The 18,217-nt window shown below is 47.7% G+C and overlaps 1 protein-coding gene across 4 annotated transcripts in view; it reads right to left on the bottom strand.

Moving 5' to 3' along the window:
- Positions 1 to 18,217, bottom strand: part of LOC147100682 (uncharacterized) — a 269,041-nt gene that overhangs the window by 13,280 nt on the left and 237,544 nt on the right. For all 4 annotated transcript variants that reach the window (XM_085967190.1, XM_085967189.1, XM_085967192.1 and 1 more), the window contains one exon: positions 495 to 659. In XM_085967190.1, the coding sequence (XP_085823316.1) occupies positions 495 to 659 (165 nt within the window). The remainder of the gene's footprint in view (positions 1 to 494; positions 660 to 18,217) is intronic.

Here is an 18,217-nt window from a genome sequence, read left to right as displayed (position 1 = left end):
ACCGAATTTCTAGGCCAATGAGTTACTTTGAAGTATAGGCAAAGTTGCTATGTAAGCAACATCAGGAGATGTTTTGCACACAGCAAGGTCCAAAACGGTTTGAATGAACTGCTTTTGGTGGTGTTGATTAAGGAAGGTCGGCCAGTAAAACTCCCCACTCTTCTTCACAGTCTCAAGGGACCTTTAACATCCACATCAACCACTAGAACAGAGCTCAGTTTAACAGCTCGTCTGAAGGACAGCATCTCCAACAATGCAGCACTCCCTCAGTACTGCGCTGGACTGTCAGCCCAGATTGCGTGCTTACGTCCTGGAGTGGGGTTTGAACCCATAATGTTCTCACTCAACTCGCAAGAGTTCTATTGACTGAGCAAAGCTGACACTTGCTACAAACCATCACATTAAAACTACAAACCTTGACAGAGAGCAGTGATGTAGAATGCAATAAAAGAAAGGAACAGTTAAGGAACTTCAACAGTTCGTCAGACACTTACAGCAACAGCTTTTATAAAGCTGTCCATCAGGTAGTAATCAGATCCACCATGCGCTACCAGGTGGGTTTGCTGCATTGCAGAATACTCCAAGGGGTATTCCTTCTTCATCTGTGTAAGGAAATCGAAAACGGTCACTGGATTCTGGCCCTCACTCGACAGCTCCCCCTATAACACCAAACAAAGAGGTAACAGTGAGCTAACGCTGATGCAATCTGCAGGGAATAAATGTGAAAAATAGTTCATGCGAATCTGTGCTAAACAGCTCCAGAGAAAGAGAAACAGTTTTTGTGATAATGAGCCATACAGATTAGGGTTGTCCCAGCTTTGATCCCTGCTCTATGCTGAGTTAGCTGATCTTAATCCAGGCAGCAGTTACGATACTCTAGTTAAGAACATAAGAAATAGGAGCAGGAGTCGGCCATTCGGCCCTTCGAGCTGCTCCGCCATTCAATGCGATCATGGCTGATCTTCTGCCTCAATCCCATTCACCGGCCCTATCGCCATATCCCTTGATGCCCTTACTAGTCAGAAATCTATCAACTTCTGTTTTGAATATACCCAATGACTGAGCCTCCACAGCCCTCTGGGGTAGAGAATTTCAAAGATTCACCACCCTCCGAGTGAAGAAATGTCTTCTCATCTCAGTCCTGAATGGCCCTCCCTTTATCCTGAGGCTGTGGCCCCTGGTTCTAGACTCCCCAGCCAAGGGAAACATTCTCCCAGCATCCATCCTATCAAGCCCTGTAATAACTTTGTATGCTTCAATGAGATCCCCTCTCATTCTTCTGAATTCAAGAGAATACAGGCCTAGTTTACTCAATCTCTTCTCATACGACAGTGCCGCCATCCCAGGAATCAATCTCGTGAACCTTCGTTGCACTCCCTCTATGGCAAGTATATCCTTCCTTAGGTAAAGAGACCAAAATTGTACACAGTACTCCAGGTGTGGTCTCACCAAGGCCCTATATACTTCTTTACTCCTGTACTCAAATCTTCTTGTAATGAAGGCCAGCATACCATTTGCCTTCCTAATGGCTTGCTGCACCTGCACATTCACTTTCAGTGACACATGTACAAGGACACCCAGGTCCCTTTGAGCATCTGCATTCCCCAATCTTTCACCATTTAGGAAATACTCTGCCTTTCTGTTTTTTCTACCAAAGTGGATAACTTCACATTTATCCACATTATATTCCATCTGCCATGTTCTCGCCCACTCACTGAGCCTGTCGAGGTCCCCTTGAAGCATCTTCACATCCTCTTCACAACTGACACTGCCACCTAGCTTTGTGTCATCAGCAAATTTGGAAATGTTACAATAATGTTAATCTTAGCCCGGGCTGTGGACAGCTAGGGTTCCTACACCTGATTGCTATACGGTGACCCCTGCTGGAAAATACATGTGTAGGTGTAGGCTGAGGACAGCCTAAGGGTCAGCTGTGATAGTTTCCACAGTTGAGTAACCTCCCAACATTCATTGCCTAGCCTCACATGAAGAATGGCCACATGCACAAAATACCAGAGTGCAGCCGGCACCCACAGCACTGTACCACAACATGAGTCAGGAGAGGAGGGGAGAAAATTGGGGCTAAAATGCAGTGTTTGGATGGGGTAGGTGACCTTACCGCAGTCCTGTTGTCATCTTATTCTTTCTGCATCCATAACTAGCTGAAGTTTCTTTCAGCAGTTCTGTTATATTATAGGTGGATCACAATGTGTAGTGAGTTGTGTGCAGTTTTCCCTCCTCTCCTCAAGGCATACACACCTTGTTGGGGTAAGAATCCACGAGTATTAATCACCCTCTAGTACCTTATCCAAGTGGCTCTGTTTTAGGCTGGATTGTGGGTGTCAGCAGAGTATTTGATGGTAGGGGTGTGGACATCACAGCTGTCCTGTCCTCACTGCCACACTGGCTCAGATCAGCTAATTCAACACATGCATGGGGATCAAACTGGGGAACTTCCTGATCTGTATGGCATAGCTACTCACTGGATAAACTCTTTGAGCCATCATGGGCTGTGTGGATTGAAGACTTGCCTCCTGCCTTTGCAGCACTGGTGCCTTTTGCTAAGCTCAACACTGCATGGGGGTGTATAGGGATGAGGGATGAGCCAGGAACATGGCTCGAGTCCGAGCTTAGCTTCACTGATGATGAATGTTCAGTAATAACTTCAATAATTAATACCTCCAGAACATAAGTCACAGAACAAAAAGGGAAAAAATGGTTTCTATTATTTTTTAAAACAGACTTTTCATTTTAATGGGCAGAAAATATGAGGAGTGAGCACCCTGACATACCCTCCTGACAGGTAAAGCTTCACACTGGATGCTGCATTTCTTAAAGTTACCTCCTTTATGGTTCAGTATACCCGTCAGAAATGACCAATTCTTGCCCCATTCATCTGGTTGAGGCGGTGAGTAGCTGAGCCGAACATCAATACTAACAACAGTTTACATTTCCATAGCACCCCTCAAATAAAGAAAAACATCTCAGAGTCCACCATAGGAGGGAAAAATAAATAATTGGCCAAATAAACCCACTCTGATAAGCTGTATTTTAGATTAAAGGCAGAACGCAGTGGATGAAGATGGCAGTAATAAGACGGATAACCTCACTGGGGCTACAAACATGTTGAAATATGTAACACGAGCAAACAAAATTCACTGATGCTCAATACTTGCAGCAATTAAAGCATTATGCTAACCAGGAGTGTGGTGAAAATAGATATGAGCCATGCTTTTTGGTATGTGCTGACCAAACAAAAAGAAAATTGCCTATGTGTTTACTAACAATGGTTATGCTTTACTTTCCTTGCCTTTTTTCTTTCCTTCCCCCCATTTGACGTTGTTAACTTTTTCCTGGTCTATGGTTCTGTACGAGCCAGGACTCCTCCGGTAACTCAGCCAAGTGGCCAATCTTCGTGTGCAAGGCTAGACAGTGAGTATTGACAGAGTATTCAACTGTTGGAGGCATCACAGTCGAACCCAATCCTGTCCTGATCCAACACAGACAGACACTCCCACACGCTCGTTCTAGCAGCAGGTATTGGCTAGGGATCAGAAATTGGAAATGAAAACAGAAAACGCTGGAAATACTCAGCAGGTCAGGCAGCATCTGTGGAGAGAGAAACAGAGTTAACGTTTCAGGTCGATGACCTTACATCAGGACTGAAACGTTAACTCTGTTTCTCTCTCCACAGATGCTGCCTGTCCTGCTGAGTATTTCCAACATTTTCTGTTTTTATTTCAGATTTCCAGCATCCGCAGTATTTTGCTTTTGTCTCTCTGGTTGAGGGACACAGAGGCCAGCTGTCCTGGTGAGACCAGCTAACTCAGAACCTACCAGGCATTCAGTCTGGGACGTCCCTGATATGTAGGCCTCAACTACTCACTGGATTAACCTTCTGAGCTGCAAGGTGAGCCCAATTATGTACCTTTAAAATCATAATAAAAATACTTGCTAAGTGTCAGGAGGATATTCATCATGGACAAGCCCGTTGCTGTCCACACAAATACACTTTCCAGCATGGATCGTGATCAGGAGTGGGATGTCCCTCCCTAGCTCATGCTTTTAACAATAACGCCGCACCACATATGAAAGTACAGATTCTGTACAAACAGCAGCTTCTCGAGATAAGATTAAAAAGAATGAAGACAAGTGAAACTGCTGCCCCTCGGAGACATCAGTCAAAGACACAACGTGAAGACAGCACATATCAGAAATTCAGGCGGCGTGTGTACGATAATGCAAACCTTCCTTTAAATAGACAGAAAACTGTGTGAAGTGAGCGCTTTAATTTCCAATGTGGCAGGCAAGACTGCCCGCCATAAGTTTGAAGTTGGAAAATGAACCCCATTAATACACTCTTTAAAAAAAATTCTGATGATCTTATTTCCACTTTTCAAGGGAACCTGAAGGCAGAGTCGAGGGAGCTTTACTCTGTATCTAACCCGTGCTGTACCTGCCCTGGGAGTATTTGATGGGACAGTGTAGAGGGAGCTTTACTCTGTATCTAACCCGTGCTGTACCTGCCCTGGGAGTGTTTGATGGGACAGTGTAGAGGGAGCTTTACTCAGTATCTAACCCATGCTGTACCTGCCCTGGGAGTGTTTGATGGGACAGTGTAGAGGGAGCTTTACTCAGTATCTAACCCGTGCTGTACCTGCCCTGGGAGTGTTTGATGGGACAGTGCAGAGGGAGCTTTACTGTGTATCTAACCTGTGCTGTACCTGCCCTGGGAGTGTTTGATGGGACAGTGTAGAGGGAGCTTTACTCTGTATCTAACCCGTGCTGTACCTGCCCTGGGAGTGTTTGATGGGACAGTGTAGAGGGAGCTTTACTCTGTATCTAACCCGTGCTGTACCTGCCCTGGGAGTGTTTGATGGGACAGTGTAGAGGGAGCTTTACTCTGTATCTAACCCGTGCTGTACCTGCCCTGGGGGTGTTTGATGGGACAGTGTAGAGGGAGCTTTACTCTGTATCTAACCCGTGCTGTACCTGCCCTGGGAGTGTTTGATGGGACAGTGTAGAGGGAGCTTTACTCTGTATCTAACCCATGCTGTACCTGCCCTGGGAGTGTTTGATGGGACAGTGTAGAGGGAGCTTTACTCTGTATCTAACCCGTGCTGTACCTGCCCTGGGAGTGTTTGATGGGACAGTGTAGAGGGAGCTTTACTCTGTATCTAACCCGTGCTGTACCTGCCCTGGGAGTGTTTGATGGGACAGTGCAGAGGGAGCTTTACTGTGTATCTAACCTGTGCTGTACCTGCCCTGGGAGTGTTTGATGGGACAGTGTAGAGGGAGCTTTACTCTGTATCTAACCTGTGCTGTACCTGCCCTGGGAGTGTTTGATGGGACAGTGTAGAGGGAGCTTTACTCTGTATCTAACCTGTGCTGTACCTGCCCTGGGAGTTCCTAGTGCTGGCACTTGTTGCCTGAACTGGAAGGTGTTCTATTCCCTAATCTAACATCCCTCATCACCTTGCAAGTCTCAAAATTCCCCCAAAAAATAAATTTAAAAAGGCAAGTTCCACTTTTTAGGTATTCATCTGGATCAAGCTGTTCAGCCTAAAATAGATTTTAACTTAGAAAGTAATTGGACTGTTTTTAGTTAAGTCTTTCTAACCATGTCAGCCCCGTTACATCTCCCGCTCCATGCTACATCTTTCTGCTGAAGCCAGGTTTCTCTATTGTCTCGGTTTCTTCTTCAGCAAACAGCTGATTTGCATTTAGTCAGCTTCCAGCAAAGCTTAAATGCAGATAAACTCCCCGAAGCACCATCTGCTGCAAGCCTGGCTCCACATCACAATAACAAGTGCCTCCTCTTACCCTCTTGGGACTCACTTCCATTGAAGATGATACCGAGGCAGCAATTTCCCTTCGAGCCATCGGCTGCTTCAGGCACGTTGTGAGCAGATCCCGGGAGAGCAATGTTAAAACCGTGACAGCCCCAGTTTATATTGTGATTCGGGCCGTCCCTAAGATGGAGAGCGACACACTGAGTGTACACAAGTGAGGGAGTGCAACACACCGACAGGCGACAGGATGTATACACCGCTGTTCCAGAGAAAGGAACAGGGAAAACAGCAACACAAGTCAGTAAAATAACCCAATCTTTTGCCTGTTTTATGAATTGTATAGTATATAATATCGAGGCAGAGTCAGTTCTGCATAACTGCATAAAGATAGGAAATAATGCCATGATAGAAACATGCATATACATGAAACCAACTCAGGCTTCTAGTAGACAAGGACAGGAAGCACATCACGGTGACAGAACTGCATGTCTGCCACAGAAACCACTCATGGTAAAATTGCCCTTATAGTAAATCCCAGCATACAGAAGACACCAGGACTGCCCTCATACATACACACAAGTATGCACATACACACACACATACAAACATTCACCCAAACAAATGTAAGAAGGCAAGAACACACACACACACACACACACACACACAGACATACATGAAACCAAAGTTTGCTCCGTGAACTTTTGGGCTGTCTGCTGGTCCCTGCTGTTAGGATCACTGCTGCCAGACTGACCCTCAAATAGGAACTGCATATTCACATCCTGATGATGTTGCTTCACCATACAGTGTAGCTATAGAGTGCTGTCTGAGCGTCTCCTACATTACAACACTGACTACACTTCCAAAAGTACTTAATTGGCTGTAAAGCACTTTAGGACGTCTGATGATCGTGAAAGGCGCTATAGAAATGCAAGTTTTATTTTATATAATGACCAGGAAAGTCCTGTGTTCAATTCCCAGTCTGTGCCAAGTTGGCTGATCGCACCCAGGGCAGTGCAACAACCTCTCTCAACATCTCTGAGCTAGGGTGGAATAAACAGCCAAGGATTTCCGCAACTTACTCTATCCTGTGACCCCTGCCCAGAAATGCACATGTGTGGATTTCAGGTAATTTTTGGATTGGGCTTCATTGAAAGAAGGAAGAAAGGCTTGCATTTATCTAGCGCCTTTCACAACCTCAGGTCGTGATGTCTCCCAGAGTTAAATGGCCTGCCAGCACTTACTGTCTGGGCTCACGTATGAAGAATGACCATTTGGAGAGAGTGAAGGATGATCAGCACCTGTGGAACCAAACCCCAGCAAGAGTCGGCACCTCCAGCACAGGAGAGGGGAAAAAGTAGCTAAAATTGTTTGGTAATGTAAGTGTTAACAGTGTAGCTAACAGCAGTAAAAAGTGCACTGACTGTAACTGTGCAAGTAAAGCTATCAATTGTCCTAGGAGCACAATATTAGAACTATTTTAGAGGCAATGATGGACAAACACTATATTGAGACAACTCAGCTGTTTGCTCTATTTATAGTATTTTGTATTTAGAAATGAAACTTTGAGAAACAATTGTGCTGTCAGGAAAACACACCCTATACAGTCTTCAGCATGATCTGTCAGTTGGGCCAAGAACACTCTTCCTTTGTTATTCCAGTAACAGAAACATTCATCACAAACAACTGGGTTTCTGGCACGAGGGAAGGAGTTGGCTTCTCGCGGACTGTCAGCCAATTTTCAGATCTCGTTCACACAATCCTAATTTTATTTAATTATTTTTCTTGCCAATTTGCTCCCTGCCCTCCACTCCTGAGCTGGATTTTCCTCTTTGTGGCGGTGTTCAATCAAGGCGGGACTTCCACCCTCTCCCTGACCCTCCCAGAACCACGAGCTTCCCCTAACACTGACCCATCAGGGTGGGACTTGCGCCCATCCCCGACCTTCCTGTAACCCCAACCCATCAGGTTGGGACTTATGCCTGACCCACCTCCCCCCATCACCCTGGCACATTTTCCTGGGTCAGGGAAGCATTATTCATTTATGTTAGGCTCCCAGTGTGATTACCACCACTAGGAGGGAGCCAGTACCAGTGCCACCCAGGAACATTGGGCGGTATTGCAGCAGGACTGCCACTGCAGTACCCGAAAAGGTAGCAAGGGACCGTAAAGGGGCAGAAGAGCCCTGATGATGACAGGAGCTGCAGCTGTGTAGGTCTCAGCAGATACTGAGTCCTACAACGACAGGTGCATGGGAGTAAGATTGGAAAGAGGGGAGGCATCTACTAGGCCCTCTCCTTTCACCTGCGGACATCAGGACCATTAGCACCGCTACCCTTGGCCTACCACCTGGCACATCTGGGGAGCAACAGTAAGAGGGGCAGGAAGAAAATGGACTGAGGACGCCAGCCGGCATTTACACGTGTGGTTTGGAAGGGGTGGCAGTCCTGGGAACATTTACCTTGGGGTGGGAATGCAGCAGTAGATGTTAATGCCCAATTTTCATGCAATACATTTCTAAAGGTTGCCCAAATAGCCAAAATTCAGACGTGAGCCTCAACAGTGAGTGCTAGCAGGCTGCTCCACTGTGGAGTGCATCATAGCTGAGGGTGGTCGAACTCTTGGCAGTCTCCACATGTGCAGTTCTATCTAGCGTCATTGGGTAACAATCAGGAGCAGGAACCGTGTCTGACTTTTCCCCTCCTTAACCCAGGGCACTGAGGCCAACTTGTACTGCCACTCACGCCAACATCAGCTAACTCAGCATGGAGCAGGACTCGAAGCTGGGTCTTCTAGCTGCTTATGGTTCATCTATTCAATTGATAAACTCACAGAGTCATCAGCGAGTGATCTTTATTACACATCACAGTTAAGGATACTCTATCCTACACTGGCTATTTTCCAATTACTTAGCCCCTCACGCTTCCTGCATAAGCAGGATAGATTCAGCAGCAAGAAAATTGGCACAATTACAGAGCTGATTTGACTGGTAGTAGTTTTATAATATAATGAGGTATAAACAACACTCCCAGGGTGCTCAGGGTTGACCCTGGGGGTTCCTGCCCAACCCTCCGAGACCGTAGGTCACACCATACTCCCGTTTATAAAGAAAAAGATAATGAGCTCTAACCTGGAACACTTGGATCGATATTTCTCAGTAAATACTGGCAGCTGGGGGTCGGTGGTAACCAATTCAAAGCATCATTCTCTCCATGACATGACACGTGACCTGCTTTCCGCTCTCTGTTTAAGCTGCACTATACTGGCCCACTAGGAGATGCCCAAGAGCTAAGAGCAGTTACTGGGGCCGCATTTTAAAGTTATCATATGTGACTGAAGTGACACAAATGCTAAAGCGCTCCGGGTTATCGCCTGATTTTCATTTGCCTCTCCGATACTGAGGAAGTTGTAACTCCTCCCGAACAGCTCCCTCATTCTCTCAATGACATCAACCAACCCTGTTACACAAAAATATTGAACAGAGGAAATACAATACTAAACTTAATCCTAATGATCTTTAATTCGTTTTTAAGAGACTGTAATGTTGAAACACATTTTCTACCCTGCTCTCCTGACAGCACTGACAGAAATGTTAATCTTGGATAAACTTTCAATGATGCTTAATATGAAGCTCGCAGCTACAAAACGCTCCACCAAAGGCAGCCTGCAAATGTACCAATGTGCTGCGCCACCCAGTGGTAAGATGAGGATTTGCAAGGTGCTATTATTTACTGAAGAGAAATTGATGAGGGTGATTTTCCAGACGCTTCCGGGAACACCTACCAATCCAAGTAGGTAACAAACCCTGAATCCATGGGTATGTGTTCTGATACTCAAACTTCAGGTAATGCCTTCCAGCAGTTTTCTGTCTTGGAGTTTCCCCATCAGCTATATGATAGGCATCTACTTTCAGCGTGATGGAAGGAACTGCACAGGACATCCTGTCAGCCACCTTGATATTCCAGATCTCCAAGTCCAGTGCCACGTACCAGACTTACTTGTCACCAACAATTAAATCCAGGTTCTCATGTGAGGGGCTTTGGCTAAAAGTCACCACCGTGAGCTAACTCCCCCTACATGGGTTCTCAGTGACAGGTCACTGTAGGTCAGAGCCCTCCCTTCATAGAATCATTAGAATTTAACAGCACAGAAGGTGCTCATTCAGCCCACTGCGCCTATGCCAGTGCGCTGAAAGCGTTATCCATGAAGTCCTATTCCCCTGCCCTTTCTCCAAATCCTTAAAAAAAATCTTTTTCAACAACACTTTGCATTTATATAGCACCTTCAATGTAGAAAAACACCCCAAGGTGCTTCACAGAGGCGTAATCAGACAAAAATAAGCACTGAGCTAGAGATGGTGATATTAGGAGGGATGATAGAGGTGGGTTTTAAAGAGGGTCTTAAATGGAGAGACATTGCTGGAGATGCATGGGAGCCATTCAAGAGCAGGGGCCTCAACGGCTGAAGGCACAGCTGCCAATGGTGGGGCGAAGGGGCATACATAAGAGTTGGAGGCTGGGCATGGTTGTGGGACGGGGGTTTTGGGATTGGAGGAGGTTGCAGAGATAGGGAGATGCAAGGCCATGAAGGAATGTAAACACGAGGATGTGAATTTTAAATTGGAGGCATTGGGAGACCAGGAGCCAGTCCAGATCAGCATGGACGGGAATTCTGGGTGAGCAGGACTTGAGAGAAGATATAAAATGGCCAGCAGAGCTTTGGATGAGCTCAAATTTATGAAAGGTTGAGGATGGGATGCCAGCCAGGAGTGCAGTGGAATAGTTGGAGGTGATAGAGGCATGAATTTCAGCAGCAGATGGGTTGAAGCAGTGGTGGAGGCAGGCAATGATACAGAGGTGGAAGTGGGCGGTCTTTGTGGTGGAGAGGATATGGGGTCAGAAGCGCAGCTCAAGGTCAAATTGGTTGCGAACAATCTGCTTCAACCTGAGGTATTGGCTGGGAAGGGGGATAGAATCTGTGGCAAAGGTATGGAGTTTATGGCAGGGGCTGCAGACAATGGCTACAGTCTTCCCAATGTTTAGCTGGAGGATACTGCAGCTCATTCAAAACTGGATGTTGGACAAGCAGTCTGACAGCACCTAGGCAGTGAAGGGGTTGAGAGAGGTGGTGGAGAGATAGAGCTGGATGTCATTAGCGTACATGTGGAAACTGACCCCATGTCTTCAGATGATATCGCCAAAGGGCAGCATGTGGATGAAAAAGGGAGCGGCATTGATATATCCTTGAGGGACTCCAGAGGTAACAGTGTTAGGGTGGGAAAAGAAACTGTAGATACACTGGCTACGACTGGATAGATAAAAGTGGAACCAAGCAAAAGCAGTCCCACTGAGCTGCACAATGGAAGAGATGTGGTCCACTGTGTCAAAGGCTGCAGAAAGGTCGAGCAGGAATAATGTCAGTCACAGAGGATGTCATTATGACTTTGATGAGGGTTGTTCCAGTGCTGTGCCGGGGCAGAAACCTGATTGGAGAAATGCAAAGATGGAGTTATGGGAAAGGTGGTCACGGATTTGGGCGGCAACAATGCATTCAAGGACTTTGGAAAGGAAAGGGTGGTTAGAGATGGGTTGATAGTTTACAAGGACATTGAGATCTGGAGTGTTTTTTTAAGTGGTGGGAATGATGACTGCTGTTTTGAAAGGCAGGGGGACAGTGCCTGAGGAGTGGGAATTATTTACAATGTCAGCTGGCATGGGGGCCAGGAAGGGAAGCTGAGTGGTCATCAGTTTAATGAAAATTGGGTCCAGGGAGCAGGAGGTGGGTCTCATGGACAAGTTGTGCTTGGAGAGGCCATGACGGGAGATAGGACAGAAACCAGACAAACATTTATTCACTTCCCTTTTAAAACCTGATATGAATTCTGCTTCCACCATTGTTTCTGATAAGTCATTCGGTGTTCAAACAACCTGTTGTGTATCCTAGCCTCTCCAAGCTCTTTTGATTTTGAATTTATGCCCCCAGGTTAGTGAGCACTGGAATTTTTCCCTTAATTTACATTATCAAAAGTTCTAATAGTAACTAAAGCCTCTCATCTCTGATATCATCTTAACATTTCTTCTGCATCCTTTCAATGGCCTTGATATCCTTCCTAAAGCAAAACACCCAAAACTGAACACAATGCGCCCTAACTAATGTTTTGTATAGGTTTGGCATTATCCCACTCCAGGGCCGCGATTTTGCCGGCACTCAGAGAGTGGGTTTGGAGGCGGGTCAGGAGTTAAAATCTAAATGATTGATGGCGAGTTGCGAACCCGCCACCATCTTGCCTCCACACAACTTTACAAAGTGTCGAGTCTGCGAGTCCCGATCAGACCCGACATCAAACAGCGGGAGAGCCACTTAAGGCAGTTAACAGCTTGTTAACTGTCTAGATAATCCGATTTTAAGAGGCTCTTCCCATTTTACTACATTTTCAGCGTGTTGCATGTCGTGCGACAAACACGCCAGCTGATTGTGCCGGGTTCAGCAACTCGCTGAATACTTGACAGCTGCACCTGCAGCATAAAAGCGGACTTTCAGATGCCTGAACTTTGTGTTTTGAAACACATTTTGCAGTCTACTGAGCTTGTAAGGAGTTTGGCCTACTCCTGCTCCTATTTCTTATGTTCTTATGTTATGTTCTTGCAAGTGTTTAAGCTGAGATCCATTTGCACTGTGACCTCCTTGGAAAACCCTCTCCCCACATTGACTGAGCGCTTATAACATCTCTTCCTCAACTGAGATATATACCAGCAGAATGGGAACCATTTATACCCTCTCATCCTGGTCCTCAGATAGGAGGAAGAGCAGCCCGGCAGCAGCAGAACCAGGCACAACAGCAGCAGCAACAACAGGAGCGCCAACCTTTTCCTCAGCAACCTGATGCTGCACAGGGCAGAGGGCGTCAGTGCAGGGCTGCACTGTGCCGAAGGAGATACCCCCAACACAGGGTTTACAGGCTGAGGATGAGCTTCCTCAACATGAGTGAGCAGCAGTGCCAAAGGAGGTTGAGACTTCCGCGAGAGGTAGTCGCTGACATCTGCACAATGCTGCAGCAACACCTGGAGCCCAGAGGAGCGGGTGGACACTCCTTACCAGTGGCTGTCAAAGTCACCACTGCACTCAACTTCTTTGCTTCAGGGTCCTTCCAGGGATCAGCAGCAGACATCAGCGGCATCTCCCAGTCGGCCGCACCAACTTGCATCACGCAGGTTACCGATGTCCTCTTTGCAAAGTCGCACAATTACATCCACTTCTCCACATATGAAGCAAGTGTAACCGCGCGTGCGGTTGGCTTTGCAAATATGGCAGGCTTTCCAAGGGTGCAGGGCATCGTAGACTGCACACTTGTGGCCATTAGGGTACCCCATCACAACCCAGCTGTATTTGTCAACCGTAAGGGCTTCCACTCCCTTAACGTCCAGCTGGTGTGTAACCACAGAAAGACCATTATGCATGTTTGCGTCAAGTTCCCTGGCAGTTGCCATGACTCGTTCATCCTGCGGCAGTTTACTGTGCCTTAGCTGTTCAATCCGCCAACCCAACTTTCCGGATGGCTACTTGGAGACAAGGGCTATCCCCTGAAGACGTGGCTAATGACATCGATGAGGAGGCATCAAACGAAGCTGAGGAGCGGTATAATGTGAGCCACATTTCCACCAGAAGCATCATAGAACAAACCATTCAGATGCCTCGACAGATCTGGTGGAGCCCTACAGTACTCACCAGCCAGGGTCTCCAGAATCATTGTGGTCTGTTCTGCTCTGCACAACATCGCACAGCAGCATGGCTTACCGCTGCCGGAGGAACAAGTGACTCAGCACACAGCCTCCTCCTCCTCAGAGGAGGAGGAGGCGGCAGATGAGGAAGAATTTGCGGAGGTGGATGTGCCAGTTCCACCAGCACGCGAGCACATTGCTGGCCGTGAGGCATGGGACGCACTAATCCATGCCAGATTTGCGGAAGTTTACGCAACCAAAACATGCAGCTGGCACATGGAAATGAGTGTCTGGCCGACCTTCTTAACACACCATACAGCATCTGTAGAATAAACTGTGGGTTCCTATCACTCTCACCACCATCACTATAGATGAAAGGTGCCCTGACCCCTCACTGTGCAACTTCCATTTCTGAGCACACATAGGGCAACTCTTTGAATCTTTGCCATCGCATTTCTTTATTACAATTGAAATAACGATGAGAAACTTCACTTTGCATTCGATCAAAACACCCAAGTGACTACCCTTGTGACTATTTGTGTGTTAACTTGCTCTTACGCGTGCTTCTACTGTGGCTTCAGCAGATGTAGAGGCACCTTGCTCACTTCCATGCTGCTCCAGCTTCGATGCCTTTGGCGGGCGTCCTCTGGGTTTGGGAGCCTGGGAGGGCTCAGCAACGCTCCGCTCCTCCTGCGGTTGTGCAGGGGCTGAGACGACCATCTCAGTTGGGTGAGGAATCTGGGGCTCTGACCGAGGGCTCCGCGGTGGCATGGGAGTGTGAGCGCTTGGAGAGGAGCCCACAATTCCTTGTTGTCAAGCACCAAGGTCCTTCTCATGAGTCACTTCATTGTTAGCAAGTAGCTGGAGAGCACCTTGCTGCACATCAGTGGGGCCATGAGGACCCATCTCTGTACTGACAGTCCTCATAATGGGGACGTCCATGTACCTCTGGTTCCTCTCCTCAATAGATGCCCATCTATCCTCCATAGCAGACCATCTGTTTAGAAGAGTCACCATGTTCATTTGAGTCTGGCGATTTATCTGGCGATTTATGTCCTCCATGGAGGTTGCCATCCTTTCCATGGCGGCAGCTACATTCGCCATTGCGTGCACCACGGCATTGCTCATGTTGGAGATGGACTCCTCCATTCTCTGCACACTCGCAGTTACAGTGGTTGCAAACCGTGTCAGAGACTCCTGCACTTGTTCCTGAAGTTCCAGCACCGCTCTCTTTCTGGATGGCCCCAGAGACACAGCGTCCACATGCAGCTGAGCAGAGCTAGGAGCGTCCAGCGCCCTCCGACAAGGACTCTCCTTTGCTGTCCCTGTTGCCACCATCTGCTGATGCTCACTTGTGAGCTGTGATACACCAGGTGACAACACTAATCTATCTCGCGAATAACGCACCGAGGTGTGCGTCTCTGCGCTGGTGCTGGGTGTGCTCAATGCTGCTGACACTGCTCCCTCAGAGGTTGCAGCTTCCTCTGAGGAGCCTTCTGGTTCTTCCTCCTGGACAGTGAGGAGGGGGGCTCTCGATGGTCCTGTGGAGGAGTAAAGGCATGAGTTAGACGTGATATTAATGTAGCAGACACATCCCATTGTGCAGATGATCAGAACTCAATCTGTATGAACATCAGATACCCTATCAGTCACTTATGAAATCTAAATGAGGGTTGTAAATCTATTCTGTCACCAGCTTGCTCTACTGCACCTGTTTCTCCGTCCCTCACTTCCAACTCCTGAGCACCTTCAACGACGTCGATAGCAGCCTCCTCAGCGGTGGTTAAGTGTGCCATGGAAGATGGTCCTCCTCCTGTCCTCCCCCTCTCCCTCTTATTGTGGGCTCTCTTTTCCTGCAATGAGGGACACAAGTGGAGGTTGAGCGAGAATGTTGAGAGTGAGTGTAGAGAATCCATAGCATAGATGCTTAGAGGGAGACAAAGATGGAGTGAGGTGACAATACCAAGGGCCCTCCCTGTGCATTGTTAGTTGTTGCCATTACATTACAGTGATAGCGAGTGTGAAGGGTGCATAGTAGAATGGTGCAGTGAGTCTGTACATAGAGAGAGGGATGGTTAAGGGTGCAAGGGATGTAAGGGTAAGTTGGGATGTGCAGGAGTAGGTTGACAATGCAAAGTGCTGGTGATGAGAAGAGATGGGGAGCAGACTGGAGGTAAGTGTGATGTTATACTCATTTTTGCTGAGCGTAGCAGATCATTGAACCTTTGCGGCACTGAACACAGGTGTGTGAGCACAAAGACCTGGCGCTCACCTCCTCAGCAATTTGCAGCCAGGCTGTCTTGGTTTGCTGAGGAGGCTTCCTACGTCCATTTGAGGGGAACGGAACCTCCTTGTGCCCTCTCACTCCCTCCACAAGAGGATGGAAGGAGTCATCATCGAATCTTGGAGAAGCCTTGGCTCTTGAAGCCATCATCTCGCTATTAGTAACACTGAGAAGCAGCAGAATGTGAATGAAACACCACAAGGCTGCAGGGGCCCCTTAAATGCAGCTGAATGGAAGACGTCAGCAGAGGCGAGCAGCAGACCCGAACTCACTGATTGGGTTGGGTAACGTACATGGCGGGCTTAATAAGCCCAGTTAAGGCAAAATAGTTATTGCAGTGCTGCTGAAACCGGCAGCAGGACTGGAATCCGACGCCAACCCGCCGCCTAAGGCAAAATCGCGGCCCAGGACTTTAGGCTGATACTCCAGTGCAGTTGTGAGGGAGTGCTGCATTATCAGAGGTGCTGTCTTTCGGATAAAATGTTAAACCAATTTTATCAACAATCCTCCAATGTGGCACCTTATTATATGCCTTATTATATATCCATACATACATTTATGTATGAAAGACGGTGGTCAGAACCTCTACTATTTCCTTTCTGACTTCCCTTGCTATTCTGGGATGCATTCTATCACAGCGTGGAGTCTTTCCCACTTTGAGTTCTGCTAAGTGTCAGCCTCGGCTCAGTGGTAGTGCTCTTGCCTCGGAGTCAGAAGGTAGTGGGTTCAAGTTCCACTCCAGAGACTTGAGCACATAATCTTGGCTGACACTTGAGTGCAGCATTTAGGCAGTACTGCACTGTTGGAGGTTCTGTCTTTCAGATGTGATGTTAAACTGAAGTCCAGGTGCTCACACTGTCGACCTCCGACGTAAGGGGCGCTTTACGCAGAGTGAACACACGAAAGGCTACTGGACCAGATAGCATCCCTGGACGGGTACTCAAGGAATGTGCTGATCAGCTGGCTGATGTCTTCACCGCCATCTTCAATCTGTCATTGGCCCAGGCAGTAGTCCCTACATGCTTCAAGACCGCCACCATCATTCCTGCGCCTAAACAAGCGGCTGTGACGTGTCTGAACGACTATCGACCTGTCGCACTCACACCCATCATAATGAAGTGTTGAGAGAGACTGGTCTTAGCCCACATCAAAGCCAGTGTTCCTGCCTCCCTTGACCAACACCAGTTTGCCTATCGGGCAAACAGATCAACGGAGGATGCAATCACTACTGCTCTACACTGAATCACCTAGATGGTAAGGAGACCTACATCAGAATGTTGTTTATAGACTACAGCTCAGCATTCAACACTATTGTCCCCAACAAGCTGGCCACCAAACTCCAAACTCTTGGCCTGAACACTTCCCTCTGCAACTGGACCCTGGACTTCCTAACAAACAGACCCCAGTCTGTCAAATTAGGCAACCACACCTCCTCCCGCCCCCCCCCCGACCCTGAACACGGGGGCCCCACAAGGATGTGTGCTGAGCCCCCTCCTCTACTCCCTCTTCACCCGCGACTGTGTGGCTGTTAATGGTTCCAACACCATCATCAAGTTTGCAGATGACGCCACGGTAGTAGGCCAGATCACCAACAACGATGAGTCAGCCTACAGGGAGGAGGTCCAGCATCTCGTGAAGTGGTGCGCCGACAACAACCTGGCCCTTAACACCAAGAAAACAAAGGAAATAATCGTGGACTTCAGGAAGTCCAAAGGCGGAAGTCACACCCCCATCCACATCAATGGGGCGGAGGTGGAAAGGGTGGCCAGCTTTAAGTTCCTCGGAGTCCACATCACGGAAGACCTCTCCTGGTCCCTCAACACCTCCTCTCTGGTGAAGAAGGCCCAGCAGCGCCTATATTTCTTGAGGAGGCTGAAGGGATGTAATCTGTCACCCCCGATCCTCTCTAACTTCTACCGCTGCACTATAGAGAGCATCCTGACAAACTGTATCACGGTATGGTACGGCAGCTGTAGCTCCCATGACCGGAAAGCCCTGCAGCGGGTAGTCAAAACTGCCCAACGCATTACCGGCACCCGGCTACCGACCATAGAACATATATATCAGAAACGCTGCCTACGGAGGGCACGGTCCATCATCAAAGACCCTACCCACCCCAGCCACAGTCTGTTCGCCCTCCTACCATCTGGAAGACGCTACTGATGCATTCGCACCCGTACGACCAGATTTAGGAACAGCTTCTTTCCCAGGGCTGTCATCCTACTGAACTCCACAAATAAACACTAAAGCCTGCACATCTGCCGATGCACTTTATTATGGTCATATTTATGCTAATATATATGTACAAATGTATGTTGAAATGTTTAAGTGTCCTAATCCAAATTGTACACTCTCGGGAGCCGCAAGCCTACATTTCGTTGTACTGCACTTGTGCACTAACAATGACAATAAAAGTTGATTTGATT

This window comes from Somniosus microcephalus, chromosome 25 (genome assembly GCF_052327205.1).
Source record: "Somniosus microcephalus isolate GS21.2 chromosome 25, FLI_Smic_1.0, whole genome shotgun sequence".
NCBI lineage: Eukaryota > Metazoa > Chordata > Chondrichthyes > Squaliformes > Somniosidae > Somniosus > Somniosus microcephalus.
This window is presented reverse-complemented; position numbering and strand designations above follow the sequence as displayed.